The sequence below is a fragment of the Oncorhynchus mykiss genome, chromosome 32 (genome assembly GCF_013265735.2).
Source record: "Oncorhynchus mykiss isolate Arlee chromosome 32, USDA_OmykA_1.1, whole genome shotgun sequence".
Lineage (NCBI taxonomy): Eukaryota > Metazoa > Chordata > Actinopteri > Salmoniformes > Salmonidae > Oncorhynchus > Oncorhynchus mykiss.
Window position 1 is genome coordinate 34588506 of NC_050572.1, and position 15986 is coordinate 34604491.

The 15986-nt window shown below is 38.5% G+C and overlaps 1 protein-coding gene across 1 annotated transcript in view; it reads right to left on the reverse strand.

Moving 5' to 3' along the window:
- The window catches only part of LOC110489301 (voltage-dependent calcium channel gamma-7 subunit), a 37489-nt gene that overhangs the window by 3640 nt on the left and 17863 nt on the right, over positions 1-15986 (reverse strand). Inside the window, exons 4-5 of the mRNA XM_036971316.1 lie at positions 4548-4688; positions 1101-1246 (exon numbers count right to left, since the gene is read on the reverse strand). Coding sequence (XP_036827211.1) covers positions 1101-1246; positions 4548-4688 — 287 coding nt within the window. The remainder of the gene's footprint in view (positions 1-1100; positions 1247-4547; positions 4689-15986) is intronic.

A 15986-nucleotide genomic window follows, 5' to 3' on the forward strand; every position in this document is an offset into this window, starting at 1 on the left:
ATAAAAATGACATACAGTATTGGACTATGAAACACAACAAACACTGGAACATTTAAAGGTCCAATGCAGCCGTTTTTATCTCAATATCAAATCATGTCTGGGTAACGATGAAAAACCTTACTGTGACTTTTTTCAATTAAAGTAGAAATAGTAATAGTAGTAATTGTATAGCACAGTGATTGTTTTCAATTAAAATGGTCAAGAAAAAACAGAAATAGCTTTTTAGCAAAGATACATTTCTCATTCAAGGATTTTCTTAGGACTGTCTGGGAGTGGTCTGAGTTAGGAAGGGAATACTGAAAACTAGCTACTATTGGCAGAGAGGTTTGAAACTGTCTTAATTAATGGTCTATAAACTCCAAAACAGGCAGACCTTTCTAGCAGTCTTTTCAAACAGCTCTTACACTAAAAGTGCTTTATAATAATTTTCACAATTTCACAGTATGGAAGAATATATATAAAACACAGGTACATCACGTATTTGACTGCACTGTGCCTTTAATAACAACGCAATACAACAGGATGTAATGTAGCATCCTGAAAGAGCAACACAATGTTTTGAATGAACATAAATACTAAACATTTTTATAACATTACATGCGTGAGTTATTTTCAACTGTGGAATATGTCTCTATGATGCACAACCCTCTGAAGGCATAACAGGGCTCAAACCACTCCTCTGTGTAATAACTCGTTATCAAAAATGCAATGTTGCGCCAAACAGCAGACACAAACATTTACATCCTCATCCACTATTCATCGCTGACATCTTAGTACAACATCCTTGAAACTTGAGCACGTCAACGCCAATGCTAAGCGCTATTCCCCCTCCTCTTCCTCCTGCCACTGCAGAGGGTCTGGAAAAAAAAAAGAAAAGCCCTCCAGCGAACTGTATATTCATGTGACAACAGCAGCGTTTTTAAGCTGCCGCTGTGACAGAGCTGTCGCCCTAAAGTGTGCGCTACTAACATTTATGAATATTGATGCGAGTTGGGGGTGGGGGTCCTAACAGTGAAGCACTAAGCTAGTCGGTTAGCAGTTAGCAGGGGTTCATAGTTAGTGGTCGGGCGCTACGCTGGCAGGTGGACAGGTGTGCTGACCTCTTTGAGGAGGAAGGAGCTGGCAGCGAAGGCGAAGGACCAGCCGTAGTGGTAGTGGAAGAAGTGCTCGGGCTCACGTGGCCGGTTCATCACCTCGTCGTTGATGCTGCTGATGTAGAGGACCAGGCCCACCACCAGGCTCAGCCCTGAGAAGGAGGAGAGGACGGGGTGGAGAGAAAAAGGGAGGGAAAGAGAAAGCATGGAGCGAAAAAAGAGGCAATGAGGGGCATAGAGGCAGAGAAAGACACGAGAAGGAGTAGTGGAAAGAAGGAGATGGAATGGAGAGAGGGGTAGAAGAGGGGAGAGAAAGGAGGAGGGGAGTAGCGGCGAGCCAGTGGAGGGGGGAGAGAGGAAGAGGAGAGAGAGAAAGAATGGAGAAGGGGAGAGAGGGAGTGCGCAGTGTTGAGGAGATTATAGCAAACAGTGAGCGAGAGAGAAAGGGTGATGAGGAATCATAAGTGAGAATGAGAGAGAGAAGGGTGGAGGAAAGAGAGCGGAAGGGAGGAGGGGAGGGACAAACGCCAGGGGCGAGAGTGGGTGGGGGAATGGGTCAGAGAGTGTGAACATGAAGGGGATGGTGGGTAGTAGGGAGAGCGAGAGAGAGATTTGGAGACAGCAGGATACACAGTGAGTAAGATGGAGGGAGAGAGGTTGAGATGAAAAGAAAGGTGGAGAGACATAGTATTATTTTATACGAGTACATTTCTGACTGCTTATTGTCTTGGCATCCAAATAGATCCCCTTGACATAGAGGGCAAGACAGACCTGAAAGTGGGACAGTATGTGGCCTACACTCTTAGAAAAAAAGGTGCTATCTAGAACCTAAAAAGAACCCTTTAAAGAACCCTTTTTGGTTCTAGGTAGAATTCCAGGTATTATTTAGATTTAAAGTTTAATAGTAACATGTACAGGGTTGCAGGTGTGATTACAGGGTACAGTGAAAATCTTTTTGTTTTCACAACAATGCAGGTCAAAGTGAAATGTGTTTTTTTATGAGAGTGTTATTTTATGAAAACAAGAATCATACATTATAGATAGTAAAACGTGATTATGATACATTGCTACTACTACAAATATGAGTACCACAGCTGTAGTACACCAGACTAGCTAAATTAGCGCTACTGCTGAAAATAACCGCAGTATCTCAATTGTTTGCTCAGATAGCCTTCCGACAGCCACCATTGTTGCTACATCATTCTGCCTTCACACTGAAAAGAGCTCGCATGGCCAAACATTTGAGCACATTTCCCCTGACGCATTAAAAAACAACAATAAAACAACTGAATAAGAAAATCCACAAGACCATTTCTTTAACCACATTTTCATTATTCATTATTTTGAATAAATTAGCCTTATTATACTTTCTAAATGGAAACCAAATCTCAACCACCGCCTGCATGCCTGCGAATTTGCGATAAACGAGGACAAAATAGAAGCGGAGTGATGGAAGAGAAAGAAAACCCCATTAAACTCTGTGTCAGTGGTTTTCCCCAGCCAGCCAGCCTCGGCTTCTGCAGCCTCTGACCCCAAAACCCTCCACCACCATTAACCAGCACAACAGCCCCACTACATAATCAGCCCTGACCAGCACCACAAAAACAACAGCAGGAGATTCAGGCAGCAGGCTCCAGCAGGCAGCAGTAACAGCAGCTGCAGTGGCAGCGACCGAAGCTCCTGGGAACCAGTGACCTGGCTCCCCCTTACTGTCTCAGCAGGGGGATCGGTGGTTAGCTGCTGCTAGCTCCTCGCCTGCTTCCCTCTCGGCAGAAGTCAGCCATTCTGAATGGGTGTGCTAGAAAACACAGAACAGAGAGCTATCCCTCTCTGAAGAAAGGCAGGCTGCACCGGAGCCAGTTTGTGACTTCCATTCTGTTTTTTCAGAATGGTTTGGGTTAGGATGTATGATCCTGATCTTGAATCAGGGTGTGAGAACGTTACATTTTCTATATTTTGTGTTGTGGAATGTTAATGAAATTGAATTAATGGGCAACCATAACATCTTTTCTAGGGGCAAAGACATTGAGAACAATGCCACGCTGAGCATCTATAGAGTTGTCCGTTTGTTCAAATGGCTTCAAAGAAACAGAGTGAATAACAACAACAAACTCAATATTTCTCAAGTCCAGTCAATTTCTCAAGTCGTTTCTTGGGACCCATTATCTGAAGCTGTTGTGGTTTTACAATATTTAACAGGTTTTTTTCTCAATTCACAGCCCAGAATGTCAAGTTTCAAGTTTTATTAGTCAAACTAAATGCTTACTTGCCTGTTCCTTCTTGCCTATTCAACAACAAAAATAAATAATAAAATATAAAATATAATAATATGAACATAAAGTAAATGGCTCAGTAGAATAGAAAATAGAATACACATTTTAGCATAAGTACAGTGTATTCGGAAAGTATTCAGACCCCTTGTCTTTTTCCACATTTTGTTACGTTAAAGCCTTATTCTAAAATGGATTATATAAAAACAATTCCTCATCAATCTACACACATTACCCCATATGACAAAGTGAAAATAGTTTTTTTTAAATGTTGGCAAATTTTAAAAAAACAGAAATACCTTATAAGTATTGAAACCCTTTGGTATGAGACTAGAAATTGAGCTCAGGTGCAACCTGTTTCCAGTTCACCTGTGGTAAATTCAATTGATTGGATATGATTTGGAAAGGCACACACCTGTCGCTACAAGGTCCCACAGTTGACAGTGCATGTCAGAGCAAAAACCAAGCCATGAGTTCGAACACTCGAGGCTGTAATCACTGCCAAAGGTTTTTCAACAAAGTACTGAGTAAAGGGTCTGAATACCTCTGTAAATTGATATTTCAGTTTTATATTTTTAATACATTTTCAAAAATGTCTAAAAACCTGTATTTCCTTTGTCATTATGGGGTATTGAATGTAGATTGATGATTTAATCAATTTTAGAACAAGGCTTTAATGTAACAAAATATGGAAAAAGTCAAAGGGTCTGAATACTTTCTGTATAATACAGGAAAGCACATTTATAATTCAATATTTACACAAAAAATACCTTCATTGAGTTAACTACTAGAAAACCATTACTTATTCAATTTGAGCTTGAGTCAGTACAATCGTTCACTGCTGCAGGTCAGTGACATGTAATAAGGACAAGATGGGCACATAACTGCTCTGTCAGCAGCATCTCATGCTAGGCTAGCATCTGTGAGCAAGATCTGCAATACCCCCAAATAGAAACTGATGTAATCTTATAGACAACTGTGGATCAGGATATGCTGTCAGCCAAGCCACTAAACCAACAACCAATCAGGGGGGGTTCCAGACCCAAACCACACAGAACCAACTTTACATACCATTGGCAGCTCTCATCCACCAATAAGTATCTTAAATACTGAACATCATTAAAACAACAGCCAATGGGAAACTTAATTTCCTTTCATCATAAAAAAGCATGTGGCTCCGTACCTGAGAGGATAAAGAAGATTCCGGAGATGAAGGCCAGGATGGTGCGCTGTGGCCGGATGTGTCCAATGTTACTGATGACGAAGGCAGTGAAGACGAAGAGCAGCGACACCATGGGGAACGGCGTGGCTGTCCGTACCATCTCTGATGAAAGGATAGAAGGAAACAGGATGAGAGAAAGACAGAAGAAGAGAGAAAGATATATTGAGAGGAGGGAGAGTTAAGTAAAACAATTAAATTGAAAAAAATCAAACATAGTCAAAAGATTCAACATTCCTTACATCGTTTTAAACCAAGTTTCAGTGTCCCATTGGGATAATGAAATTTAAGCTGCATTCAGTGGAAAATGCTTTCTGTTATACTCTTCCTCTATTTATGAATAATTAAGTTCATAAATAAATGAATGCACTATACATAACACATTGAACAAAAATTAATGGTCTAAACTGGTATACAAGTATGTGAATGATTTGTAGCTGTTATGTTGTAGATGTATTGTTGTAGCTGTTGTGCTGTAGCTGTTATGCTGTAGATATTATGTTGTAGCTATTATGTTGTAGATGTTATGTGTTAGATGTTATGTTGTAGCTGTTATGTTGTAGATGTTATGCTGGAGATGTTATGCTGTAGGTGTTACGCTGTAGCTGTTATGATGTAGATGTTATGCTGTAGCTGTCAATATGTAGCTGTCATGCTGTAGCTGTTATGTTGTAGCTGTTACGCTGTAGGTGTTACGTTGTAGCTGTCATGCTGTAGCAGTTATGTTGTAGCTGTTGTGCTGTAGCTGTTACGTTGTAGCTGTTATGTTGTAGATGTTATGCTGTAGTTGTTATGATGTAGAAGTTATGCTGTAGCTGTTATGTTGTAGCTGTTATGCTGTAGCTGTTATGCTGTAGCTGTTATGGTGTAGCTGATATGATGTAGCTGTTATGATGTAGCTGTTATGATGTAGCTGTTATGTTGTAGATGTAATAATGTAGCTGTTATGATGTAGCTGTTATGATATAGCTGTTATGATATAGCTGTAATGTTGTAGCTGTAATGCTGTAGATGTAATAATGTAGCTGTTATGTTGTAGCTGTTATGCTGTAGTTGTAATGCTTTAGCTGCAATGCTGTAGCTGTAATGCTGTAGCTGTTATGCTGTAGCTGATATGTTGTATCTGTAATGCTGTAGCTGTAATTCTGTAGCTGTTATGTTGTAGCTGTTATGTTGTATATGTAATGCTGTAGCTGTTATGCTGGAGCTGTTATGTTGTAGCTGTTATGCTGTAGCTGTAATGCTGTAGCTGTTATACTGTAGCTGTTATGTTGTAGCTGTTATGTTGTAGCTGTTATGTTGTAACTGTTATGCTGTAGATGTAATAATGTAGCTGCAATGCTGTATCTGTTATGCTGTAGCTGATATGTTGAAGATGTAATGCTGTAGCTGTAATTCTGTAGCTGTTATATTGTATCTGTAATGCTGTAGCTGTTATGCTGGAGCTGTTATGTTGTAGCTGTTATGTTGTTGTTGTAATGCTGTAGCTGTTATGCTGTAGCTGTTATGTTGTTGTTGTAATGCTGTAGCTATAATGCTGTAGCTGTTATGTTGTAGCTGGTATGCTGTAGATGTTATGTTGTAGCTGTTATGTTGTAGCTGTTATGCTGTAGATGTTATGTTGTAGCTGTTATGCTGTAGCTGCTATGTTGTAGCTGTTATGCTGTAGATGTTATGTTGTAGATGGTATGCTCTAAATGTTATGTTGTAGCTGTTATGATGTTGCTGTTATGTTGTTGTTGTAATGCTGTAGCTATAATGCTGTAACTGTTATGTTGTAGCTGTTATGTTGTAGCTGGTATGCTGAAGATGTTATGTTGTAGCTGTTATGTTGTAGCTGTTATGCTGTAGATGTTATGTTGTAGCTGTTATGCTGTAGCTGCTATGCTGTAGCTGTTATGCTGTAGATGTTATGCTGTAGCTGTTATGCTGTAGATGCTATGTTGTAGCTGCTACGCTCTAGATGTTATGTTGTAGCTGTTATGATGTAGCTGTTGTGCTGTTGATGTTATGTTGTTGTTGTAATGCTGTAGTTGTTATGTTGTAGCTGTTATGCTGTAGCTGTTATGTTGTAGATGTTATGCTGTAGCTGTTATGCTGTAGCTGTTATGTTGTAGATGTTATGCTGTAGCTGTTATGTTGTAGCTGTTATGCTGTAGATGTTATGTTGTAGCTGTAATTCTGTAGATGTTATGCTGTAGATGTTATGTTGTAGCTGCTATGCTCTGGATGTTATGTTGTAGCTATTATGATGTAGCTGTTATGCTGTTGATGTTATGTTGTAGCTCTAATGCTGTAGCTGTTATGCTCTAGATGTTATGTTGTAGCTGTAATGCTGTAGCTGTTATGTTGCAGATGTTATGCTGTAGATGTTATGTTGTAGCTGTAATGCTGTAGCTGTTATGCTGTAGATGTTATGTTGTAGCTCTAATGCTGTAGCTGTTATGCAGTAAATGCTATGTTGTTGCTCTAATGCTGTAGCTGTTATGCTCTAGAAGTTATGTTGTAGATGTTATGATGTAGGTGTTATGTTGTAGCTGTAATGCTGTAGCTGTTATGTTGTAGCTGTTATGTTGTAGCTGTAATGCAGTAGCTGTTATGTTGTAGCTGTTATGCTGTAGCTGTTATGTTGTAGCTGTTATGTTGTATCTGTAATGCTGTAGCTGTTATGCTGTAGCTGATATGTTGAAGCTGTAATGCTGTAGCTGTAATTCTGTAGCTGTTATGTTGTAGCTGTTGTGTTGTAGCTGTTATGTTGTATATGTAATGCTGTAGCTGTAATGCTGGAGCTGTTATGTTGTAGCTGTTATGTTGTTGCTGTTATGTTGTTGTTGTAATGCTGTAGCTGTAATGCTGTAGCTGTTATGTTGTAGCTGTTATGTTGTAGCTGGTATGCTGTAGATGTTATGTTGTAGCTGTTATGTTGTAGCTGTTATGCTGTAGATGTTATGTTGTAGCTGTTATGCTGTAGCTGCTATGTTGTAGCTGTTATGTTGTAGATGTTATGTTGTAGTTGTTATGTTGTAGCTGTTATGTTGTAGATGTTATGCTGTTGATGTTATGTTGAAGCTCTAATGCTGTAGATGTAATGCTGTAACTGTTATGCTGTAGCTGTTATGCTGTAGATGTTATGTTGTAAATGTTATGTTGTAGATGTTATTCTGTAGATGTTATGCTGTAGCTGTAATGCTGTAGCTGTTATGCTGTAGATGTTATGTTGTAGCTTATATGCTCTAGATGTTATGTTGTAGCTGTTATGCTGTAGCTGTTATGTTGTAGCTGTTATGCTCTAGAAGTTATGTTGTAGATGTTATGCTGTAGGTGTTATGTTGTAGCTGTAATGCTGTCGCTGTTATGTTGTAGCTGTTATGTTGTAGCTGTAATGATGTAGATGTTATGTTGTAGCTGTTATGCTGTAGCTGTTATGCTGTAGCTGTTATGTTGTAGCTGATATGTTGTAGCTGATACGTTGTAGCTGTTATGTTGTAGCTGTTATGTTGTAGCTGTTATGTTGTATCTGTAATGCTGTAGCTGTTATGCTGTAGCTGATATGTTGACGCAGTAATGCAGTAGCTGTAATTCTGTAGCTGTTATGTTTAGCTGTTATGTTGTAGCTGTTATGTTGTATCTGTAATGCTGTAGCTGTAATGCTGGAGCTGTTATGTTGTAGCTGTTATGTTGTAGCTGGGATGCAGTAGCTGTTATGTTGTAGATGTTATGTTGTAGCTGTTATGCTGTAGCTGCTATGTTGTAGCTGTTATGTTGTAGATGTTATGCTGTAGCTGTTATGCTGTACCTGTTATGCGGTAGATGTTATGTTGTAGCTGTTATGCTGTTGATGTTATATTGAAGCTCTAATGCTGTAGATGCATGTTGTAGCTCTAATGCTGTAGCTGTTATGCTCTAGATGTCATGTTGTAGATGCTATGCTCTAGGTGTTATGTTGTAGCTGTTATGATGTAGCTGTTACGCTGTTGATGTTATGTTGAAGCTCTAATTCTGTAGCTGTTATGCAGTATATGCTATGTTGTAGCTCTAATGCTGTAGATGTTATGTTGTATCTGTAATGTGCTAGCTGTAATGCTGTAGCTGTAATGTTGTAGCTGTTATGTTGTTAATGTAATGCTGTAGCTGTTATGCTGTAGCCTATATGTTGTAGCTGTAATGCTGTAGCTGCTATGTTGTAGCTGTTATGTTGTATCTGTAATGCTGTAGCTGTTATGCTGGAGCTATTATGTTGTAGCTGTTATGCTGGAGCTGTAATGCTGGAGCTGTTATGCTGGAGCTGTTATGTTCTAGCTGTTATGTTGTTGCTGTTATGTTGCTGTTGTAATGCTGTAGCTATAATGCTGTAGCTGTTATGCTGTAGCAGTTATGTTGTAGATGTTATGCTGTAGCTGGTATGCTGTAGATGTTATGTTGTAGCTGTAATGTTGTAGCTGTTATGCTGTAGATGTTATGTTGTAGCTGCTATGCTCTAGATGTTATGTTGTAGCTTTTATGATGTAGCTGTTATGCTGTTTATGTTATGTTGAACTTGTAATGCTGTAGCTGTAATGTTGTAGCTGTTATGTTGTATCTGTAATGCTGTAGCTGTTTTGTTGTAGCTGGTATGCTGTATCTATTATGTTGTAGATGTAATGCTGTAGATGTTATGTTGTAGCTGTTATGCTGTATTTGTTATGTTCTAGCATGTATGCTGTAGCTGTTATGTTGTAGATTTTATGTTGTAGCTGTTATGCTGTAGCTGTTATACTGTAGATGTACTGTTGTAGCTGTTATGCTGTAGCTGTTATGTTGTAGCTGGTATACTGTAGCTGTTATGTTGTAGCTGTTATACTGTTGCTGTTCTGTCGTATCTGTAATGCTGTAGCTGTTATGCTGTAGCGGTTATGTTGTAGCTCTAATGCTGTAGCTGTTATGTTGTAGATATTATGTTGTAGCTGTTATGCTGTAGCTGTTATGTTGTAGCTGGAATGCTGTAGCTGTTATGTTGTAGCTGTTATGCTGTAGCTGTTATGCTGTAGCTGTTATACTGTAGATGTTATGTTGTAGATGTTATGCTGTAGCTGTTATGTTGTAGCTGGTATGCTGTAGCTGTTATGTTGTAGCTGTTATACTGTTGCTGTTCTGTCGTATCTGTAATGCTGTAGCTGTTATGCTGTAGCTGTTAAGCTGTAGCTGTTATGTTGTAGCTGTTGTGTTGTAGCTGTTATGCTGTAGCTGTTATGTTACAGCTGTTATGCTGTAGCTGTTATGTTTTAGCTGTTATGCTGTAGCTGTTATGTTGTAGCTGTTATGCTGTAGCTGTTATGTTGTAGATGTTATGTTGTAGCTGTTATGCTGTAGCTGTTATGTTGTAGCTTGTATGCTGTAGCTGTTATGTTGTAGCTGTTATGCTGTAGCTGTTATGCTGTAGCTGTTATACTGTAGATGTTATGTTGTATATGTTATGCTGTAGCTGTTATGTTGTAGCTGGTATGCTGTAGCTATTATGTTGTAGCTGTTATACTGTTGCTGTAATGTTGCAGCTGTTATGCTGTAGCTGTTATGTTACAGCTGTTATGCTGTAGCTGTAATGTTGCAGCTGTTATGCTGTAGCTGTTATGCTGTAGCTGTTATGTTTTAGCTGTTATGTTGTAGCTGTTATGTTTTAGCTGTTATGCTGTAGCTGTTATGTTTTAGCTGTTATGCTGTAGCTGTTATGTTGTAGCTGTTATACTGTAGATGTTATACTGTAGCTGTAATGTTGTAGCTGGTATGCTGTAGCTGTTATGTTGTAGCTGTTATACTGTTGCTGTTCTGGCGTATATGTAATGCTGTAGCTGGTATGCTGTAGCTGTTATGTTGTAGCTGTAATGCTGTAGCTGTTATGCTGCAGATGTTATGCTGTAGATGTTATGTTGTAGCTGTAATGCTGTAGCTGTTATGCTGTAGATGTTATGTTTTAGCTCTAATGCTGTAGCTGTTATGCAGTAAATGCTATGTTGTTGCTCTAATGCTGTAGCTGTTATGCTCTAGAAGTTATGTTGTAGATGTTATGATGTAGGTGTTATGTTGTAGCTGTAATGCTGTAGCTGTTATGTTGTAGCTGTTATGTTGTAGCTGTAATGCAGTAGCTGTTATGTTGTAGCTGTTATGCTGTAGCTGTTATGTTGTAGCTGTTATGTTGTATCTGTAATGCTGTAGCTGTTATGCTGTAGCTGATATGTTGAAGCTGTAATGCTGTAGCTGTAATTCTGTAGCTGTTATGTTGTAGCTGTTGTGTTGTAGCTGTTATGTTGTATATGTAATGCTGTAGCTGTAATGCTGGAGCTGTTATGTTGTAGCTGTTATGTTGTTGCTGTTATGTTGTTGTTGTAATGCTTTAGCTGTAATGCTGTAGCTGTTATGTTGTAGCTGTTATGTTGTAGCTGGTATGCTGTAGATGTTATGTTGTAGCTGTTATGTTGTAGCTGTTATGCTGTAGATGTTATGTTGTAGCTGTTATGCTGTAGCTGCTATGTTGTAGCTGTTATGTTGTAGATGTTTTGTTGTAGTTGTTATGTTGTAGCTGTTATGTTGTAGATGTTATGCTGTTGATGTTATGTTGTAGCTCTAATGCTGTAGCTGTAATGCTGTAACTGTTATGCTGTAGCTGTTATGCTGTAGATGTTATGTTGTAAATGTTATGTTGTAGATGTTATGCTGTAGCTGTTATGCTGTACCTGTTATGCGGTAGATGTTATGTTGTAGCTGTTATGCTGTTGATGTTATATTGAAGCTCTAATGCTGTAGATGCATGTTGTAGCTCTAATGCTGTAGCTGTTATGCTCTAGATGTCATGTTGTAGATGCTATGCTCTAGGTGTTATGTTGTAGCTGTTATGATGTAGCTGTTACGCTGTTGATGTTATGTTGAAGCTCTAATTCTGTAGCTGTTATGCAGTATATGCTATGTTGTAGCTCTAATGCTGTAGATGTTATGTTGTATCTGTAATGTGCTAGCTGTAATGCTGTAGCTGTAATGTTGTAGCTGTTATGTTGTTAATGTAATGCTGTAGCTGTTATGCTGTAGCCTATATGTTGTAGCTGTAATGCTGTAGCTGCTATGTTGTAGCTGTTATGTTGTATCTGTAATGCTGTAGCTGTTATGCTGGAGCTATTATGTTGTAGCTGTTATGCTGGAGCTGTAATGCTGGAGCTGTTATGCTGGAGCTGTTATGTTCTAGCTGTTATGTTGTTGCTGTTATGTTGCTGTTGTAATGCTGTAGCTATAATGCTGTAGCTGTTATGCTGTAGCAGTTATGTTGTAGATGTTATGCTGTAGCTGGTATGCTGTAGATGTTATGTTGTAGCTGTAATGTTGTAGCTGTTATGCTGTAGATGTTATGTTGTAGCTGCTATGCTCTAGATGTTATGTTGTAGCTTTTATGATGTAGCTGTTATGCTGTTTATGTTATGTTGAACTTGTAATGCTGTAGCTGTAATGTTGTAGCTGTTATGTTGTATCTGTAATGCTGTAGCTGTTTTGTTGTAGCTGGTATGCTGTATCTATTATGTTGTAGATGTAATGCTGTAGATGTTATGTTGTAGCTGTTATGCTGTATTTGTTATGTTCTAGCATGTATGCTGTAGCTGTTATGTTGTAGATTTTATGTTGTAGCTGTTATGCTGTAGCTGTTATACTGTAGATGTACTGTTGTAGCTGTTATGCTGTAGCTGTTATGTTGTAGCTGGTATACTGTAGCTGTTATGTTGTAGCTGTTATACTGTTGCTGTTCTGTCGTATCTGTAATGCTGTAGCTGTTATGCTGTAGCGGTTATGTTGTAGCTCTAATGCTGTAGCTGTTATGTTGTAGATATTATGTTGTAGCTGTTATGCTGTAGCTGTTATGTTGTAGCTGGAATGCTGTAGCTGTTATGTTGTAGCTGTTATGCTGTAGCTGTTATGCTGTAGCTGTTATACTGTAGATGTTATGTTGTAGATGTTATGCTGTAGCTGTTATGTTGTAGCTGGTATGCTGTAGCTGTTATGTTGTAGCTGTTATACTGTTGCTGTTCTGTCGTATCTGTAATGCTGTAGCTGTTATGCTGTAGCTGTTAAGCTGTAGCTGTTATGTTGTAGCTGTTGTGTTGTAGCTGTTATGCTGTAGCTGTTATGTTACAGCTGTTATGCTGTAGCTGTTATGTTTTAGCTGTTATGCTGTAGCTGTTATGTTGTAGCTGTTATGCTGTAGCTGTTATGTTGTAGATGTTATGTTGTAGCTGTTATGCTGTAGCTGTTATGTTGTAGCTTGTATGCTGTAGCTGTTATGTTGTAGCTGTTATGCTGTAGCTGTTATGCTGTAGCTGTTATACTGTAGATGTTATGTTGTATATGTTATGCTGTAGCTGTTATGTTGTAGCTGGTATGCTGTAGCTATTATGTTGTAGCTGTTATACTGTTGCTGTAATGTTGCAGCTGTTATGCTGTAGCTGTTATGTTACAGCTGTTATGCTGTAGCTGTAATGTTGCAGCTGTTATGCTGTAGCTGTTATGCTGTAGCTGTTATGTTTTAGCTGTTATGTTGTAGCTGTTATGTTTTAGCTGTTATGCTGTAGCTGTTATGTTTTAGCTGTTATGCTGTAGCTGTTATGTTGTAGCTGTTATACTGTAGATGTTATACTGTAGCTGTAATGTTGTAGCTGGTATGCTGTAGCTGTTATGTTGTAGCTGTTATACTGTTGCTGTTCTGGCGTATATGTAATGCTGTAGCTGGTATGCTGTAGCTGTTATGTTGTAGCTGTAATGCTGTAGCTGTTATGCTGCAGATGTTATGCTGTAGATGTTATGTTGTAGCTGTAATGCTGTAGCTGTTATGCTGTAGATGTTATGTTTTAGCTCTAATGCTGTAGCTGTTATGCAGTAAATGCTATGTTGTTGCTCTAATGCTGTAGCTGTTATGCTCTAGAAGTTATGTTGTAGATGTTATGATGTAGGTGTTATGTTGTAGCTGTAATGCTGTAGCTGTTATGTTGTAGCTGTTATGTTGTAGCTGTAATGCAGTAGCTGTTATGTTGTAGCTGTTATGCTGTAGCTGTTATGTTGTAGCTGTTATGTTGTATCTGTAATGCTGTAGCTGTTATGCTGTAGCTGATATGTTGAAGCTGTAATGCTGTAGCTGTAATTCTGTAGCTGTTATGTTGTAGCTGTTGTGTTGTAGCTGTTATGTTGTATATGTAATGCTGTAGCTGTAATGCTGGAGCTGTTATGTTGTAGCTGTTATGTTGTTGCTGTTATGTTGTTGTTGTAATGCTTTAGCTGTAATGCTGTAGCTGTTATGTTGTAGCTGTTATGTTGTAGCTGGTATGCTGTAGATGTTATGTTGTAGCTGTTATGTTGTAGCTGTTATGCTGTAGATGTTATGTTGTAGCTGTTATGCTGTAGCTGCTATGTTGTAGCTGTTATGTTGTAGATGTTTTGTTGTAGTTGTTATGTTGTAGCTGTTATGTTGTAGATGTTATGCTGTTGATGTTATGTTGTAGCTCTAATGCTGTAGCTGTAATGCTGTAACTGTTATGCTGTAGCTGTTATGCTGTAGATGTTATGTTGTAAATGTTATGTTGTAGATGTTATGCTGTAGATGTTATGCTGTAGCTGTAATGCTGTAGCTGTTATGCTGTAGATGTTATGTTGTAGATGTTATGCTGTAGGTGTTATGTTGTAGCTGTAATGCTGTCGCTGTTATGTTGTAGCTGTTATGTTGTAGCTGTAATGTTGTAGATGTTATGTTGTAGCTGTTATGCTGTAGCTGTTATGCTGTAGCTGTTATGTTGTAGCTGATATGTTGTAGCTGATACGTTGTAGCTGTTATGTTGTAGCTGTTATGTTGTAGCTGTTATGTTGTATCTGTAATGCTGTAGCTGTTATGTTGTAGCTGTTATGTTGTATCTGTAATGCTGTAGCTGTAATGCTGGAGCTGTTATGTTGTAGCTGTTATGTTGTAGCTGGGATGCAGTAGCTGTTATGTTGTAGATGTTATGTTGTAGCTGTTATGCTTTAGCTGCTATGTCGTAGCTGTTATGTTGTAGATGTTATGCTGTAGCTGTTATGCTGTACCTGTTATGCGGTAGATGTTATAGCTGTAGCTTTTATGATGTAGCTGTTATGCTGTTTATGTTATGTTGAACTTGTAATGCTGTAGCTGTAATGTTGTAGCTGTTATGTTGTATCTGTAATGCTGTAGCTGTTTTGTTGTAGCTGGTATGCTGTATCTATTATGTTGTAGATGTAATGCTGTAGATGTTATGTTGTAGCTGTTATGCTGTATTTGTTATGTTCTAGCATGTATGCTGTAGCTGTTATGTTGTAGATTTTATGTTGTAGCTGTTATGCTGTAGCTGTTATACTGTAGATGTACTGTTGTAGCTGTTATGCTGTAGCTGTTATGTTGTAGCTGGTATACTGTAGCTGTTATGTTGTAGCTGTTATACTGTTGCTGTTCTGTCGTATCTGTAATGCTGTAGCTGTTATTCTGTAGCTGTTATGTTGTAGCTCTAATGCTGTAGCTGTTATGTTGTAGATATTATGTTGTAGCTGTTATGCTGTAGCTGTTATGTTGTAGCTGGAATGCTGTAGCTGTTATGTTGTAGCTGTTATGCTGTAGCTGTTATGCTGTAGCTGTTATACTGTAGATGTTATGTTGTACATGTTATGCTGTAGCTGTTATGTTGTAGCTGGTATGCTGTAGCTGTTATGTTGTAGCTGTTATGCTGTAGCTGTTATGCTGTAGCTGTTATACTGTAGCTGTTATGTTGTAGCTGTTATGCTGTAGCTGTTAAGCTGTAGCTGTTATGCTGTAGCTGTTGTAGCTGTTATGCTGTAGCTGTTATGTTACAGCTGTTATGCTGTAGCTGTTATGTTTTAGCTGTTATGTTTTAGCTGTTATGCTGTAGCTGTTATGTTGTAGCTGTTATGCTGTAGCTGTTATGTTGTAGATGTTATGTTGTAGCTGTTATGCTGTAGCTGTTATGTTGTAGCTGGTATGCTGTAGCTGTTATGTTGTAGCTGTTATGCTGTAGCTGTTATACTGTAGATGTTATGTTGTAGATGTTATGTTGTAGATGTTATGCTGTAGCTGTTATGTTGTAGCTGGTATGCTGTAGCTGTTATGTTGTAGCTGTTATACTGTTGCTGTAATGTTGCAGCTGTTATGCTGTAGCTGTTATTTTACAGCTGTTATGCTGTAGCTGTAATGTTGCAGCTGTTATGCTGTAGCTGTTATGTTACAGCTGTTATGCTGTAGCTGTTATGTTTTAGCTGTTATGTTGTAGCTGTTATGTTTTAGCTGTTATGCTGTAGCTGTTATGTTTTAGCTGTTATGCTGTAGCTTTTATGTTGTAGCTGTTATACTGTAGATGTTATGCTGTAGCTGTAATGTTG